This window comes from Lygodium microphyllum, chromosome 30, assembly GCF_053477565.2.
Source record: "Lygodium microphyllum isolate KBCC chromosome 30, Lygodium_microphyllum_v1.1.10, whole genome shotgun sequence".
Classification (NCBI taxonomy): Eukaryota; Viridiplantae; Streptophyta; class Polypodiopsida; order Schizaeales; family Lygodiaceae; genus Lygodium; species Lygodium microphyllum.
In genome coordinates this window covers 98,522,491-98,525,666 of record NC_141164.1, presented here as the reverse complement: position 1 = coordinate 98,525,666, position 3,176 = coordinate 98,522,491, and the positions used below count along the sequence as shown (strand labels likewise).

Here is a 3,176-nt window from a genome sequence, read left to right as displayed (position 1 = left end):
AAACCTCTTTAATAACCTTCAATAAGGCAAGCCCTTGTAATTACTTCACCTTGTATTTATTGTGTTCATCTAATCATGTCATCCAAGTTCTCTTTATGAAGCATCAAGAGCTACAATTAATCATTGAATGCCAAAGTAACATGTACTACTGTGCTGAATATGTTAGGAATATGAACTAGTCACTAGAGGATCAACTGACTTCAAACTTGATGTGCAAGAAAGGGATGTTGTTAAAAAGGTTATGTAGTCAAAGCTTTGCTCTACTTGATTATGGAATATGTGGATCTCAAGACATTAACATAGAAGAAAATATGTTAAAGTCCACAAACAGAGATGGCAAAATTTGCATACATGCGCAATGTAGGTATGGATAAGAATTCGTTGGCAAATAAACCAAAAGATACCACTTGGATTGAGTCCATGTCAACTTATTGATTGCTAGATAGCTATGCAATAGCACCTTATGCGAGTCATGCAAGCCACCCAACATCAAGTGGGGCAATGCTTGTGGATGCATTTAAAGATGAATCAAGGTCAAAAATTGAGTTCTATCAGTGGGAATGAAGCCCATGCTGAGCTCAAGATTCAATTAAAGCAAGTCAATACACGAGATTTGGTCTCACTCCATCATAAGATGGAGGCTTAGCATCATGCATTTCTTGATTGTTTAAGGTCTGGACTATGAAGTCCTTTCTTGAAGCTTCTTCACATAAACCATTATAGCTTTGACATCAGAGTTTAACACACTGTATAAGGCATGGAACAACTGGGATAAGTAGTTGTGTTAAGTGTCGCCTTATGGATTTAACAGAGGTAATTTCAGCTTCATTGAGAAAACCTGAACCACTTTGCATATAGAAATCTGTCATGTCTACAATTGCACATCTGTATCACCTTTGCCCCATCATGTCTGCGTCAACCTTATGCTCTAAAAAGTGTACAGAACCTAATGCAGAACTTTGTTCCATATTGATAGTCATTCTGGCAAGGGCAAGCACAACCATGACTCAAGCAAATAGACTCTGACTGAAACTAGGAATCCTTGTTCAAAACTTCCACATCTCATGTGTAGTCATCAAAAAGATAAGCCTTTCAATATACACTACTAGTCTCCATTACGCAAACTGAAGCAATTAGCCATTTGACATAGATATAGCTAAGCCACGTTGAAAGATGCACTCTTCCAATGTTCCAAATATTGTTTAAATGGTTGTATCCTCTGCTGAAGACCATGTTTCTTGTCCAATCGCAAGCATGGCTAGCATAGATGATGTCAACAGTCTGCAAAACTTAGAACTACAAGAAAGAGACAGCTCTCACTACAGTTCTGGATGTTGTTTAAATGACTGTGTCCACTGTTATACATCATATCATCTTCTCGAACTGCAACCATGGCTGCCATAAATGCCATCAAAGTCTGAAGCCAAGCAGAATTTCAGATTGTAGATCGACAGTCTGTGTTGTATACATTCATTAGGCTGGGTTTTGTTATCTGATGCCAATGAGCCCATCCATCTGACACCGACTAATGCCAATGAGCCCATCCATCTGATGACACCGACTAATAACATTCTGAAAATTGTTAATCCATCAGTACAGGTCTGCCATGTCTTTATTGTCATGTCAGATATATCAGAACTGTATCAACCTTGTACATTTGTTCCAAAACTGTGGAGAGTCAACGCAAATCAGTGCTGTAGATGACGACATATTCAAGAAACAACAACACGTCCATTGTTCCCATTCCCTGGCTCAATCACTTATTGACACCTGTTTGAGACGGAAACCTGTTTGTTTTATCCGCCTGTTGCATCCACATACAAATTACAGTCATGGCTTATTGGCAGGTAAATCGTAATGATTGATAGCGAGGCGCATGCAATCAATCCAGTGGCGAACCTCGGCATTCGGGTCACGCTCCACCTGCAAGGACGACACGGTGACCTGAATCTGCTGGTTGAAGGAGGTGACGCGGCCCTGGACACGAAGAAGCCGACCGAGGCTCACACAGGCGGCCTCTGCAAACCCTATGCTGGCACGGACTTCAGCGTGGACAGGGTCAGGCGGGCGGCCATGGCGTGAGGCACGACAGGAGAAGAAGTTGAGCCAGAGGATGCAGGGAATGCAGCCGGTGCCGTCATCGATCACGAAGCGCAGGTAGTTGGCCTTGCGGTCGTCGATGGTGACGACGACCCCCAGAACCTCAACTTTGGAGACGGGCCGGCCCCTGCGCAGGAAAGTGCAGGGAAGGTAGACAGGGCGAGGGATCTGCGGCTGCAGAGACAGGAAGTCGAAGGCTAGAAGATGGACATGGTAAGCGGCCATGGCGTCCGAGCCTTGTTGTTACAGGTGCAGCTATATAGCGTTTATTAATTATCTTTTTTGTTGGTTTTTGCACACAAATAAAAAACCCTTTCACAGGCGTTTTTTACTCACTATCGTGAGTTGCCGCCGGCTAGTCGCAGTCATCCTCCCATCACCCACCATCCGCTCGCAATTACCCAATCGCGCCCATCATCCCCTCACAGTCCAGTCCCATGTCGTTGACCGGCTTTCAGCTTTTTTTAAGCTTTTTAAAAAGTTAATAAGCTAAGGTTTTTCTAAAAGAACCTTTGCCTAAAACGCAAAGCTTTCTCATCTTATATTCAAAACTAACATTGGTGTTATGCTTATTGTCTTTGCCAATCTATCCATCCCTGTTTGACTAAATTTACTTGCCGTCACATAAGATAACCTGTGGAGGCCTGGATCTGTGTGTGTGTGCGTGTGTGTGTGTGTGTGACTACTGGCAATAGAGCCAATAGTAGCCACAAAAGAAGAAGCGGAGATGCAACCACAGATGCTGAACACTTGCTCCCTATTCTCCCCATAGCTTGAACACTCCCAGTCCTTCCCATAGCTTCAATGTTGACATCCTCGCCTTCATCAGTAGTGATGACATCTCACCTCCATCTGAGTCCCTCTCTCCATGTCTCTATGGTTCATATATTCATTCATTTTTTGTTTTGTTGAGAGAGATTCTCTCTCTCTTTCTCTATCTCATGAGAGGAGTGATGGTGTCACAACAACTCCATTCGAACCCCTCTCTCTCTCTCTCTTTCTAGCCGATGTATTTCATTCTTTCATCTATTTTCATTAAGACTCTATGTGTGTGTGTGTGTGTGTGTGAAGATGCG

At 43.1% G+C, this 3,176-nt stretch overlaps 1 protein-coding gene across 1 annotated transcript; it reads right to left on the bottom strand.

The window, feature by feature from the left end:
* Window positions 1-252: 252 nt before the first annotated feature.
* LOC148010161 (CST complex subunit STN1-like) lies at window positions 253-2,365 on the bottom strand. Its single transcript, XM_087672751.1, has 2 exons — window positions 1,900-2,365; window positions 253-1,804 (listed from the first exon to the last, which is right to left on the bottom strand). Exons 1-2 carry the CDS (start codon window positions 2,323-2,325, stop codon window positions 1,757-1,759), a joined length of 474 nt encoding a protein of 157 aa, XP_087528877.1. The 5' UTR covers window positions 2,326-2,365; the 3' UTR covers window positions 253-1,756.
* Window positions 2,366-3,176: the final 811 nt, after the last annotated feature.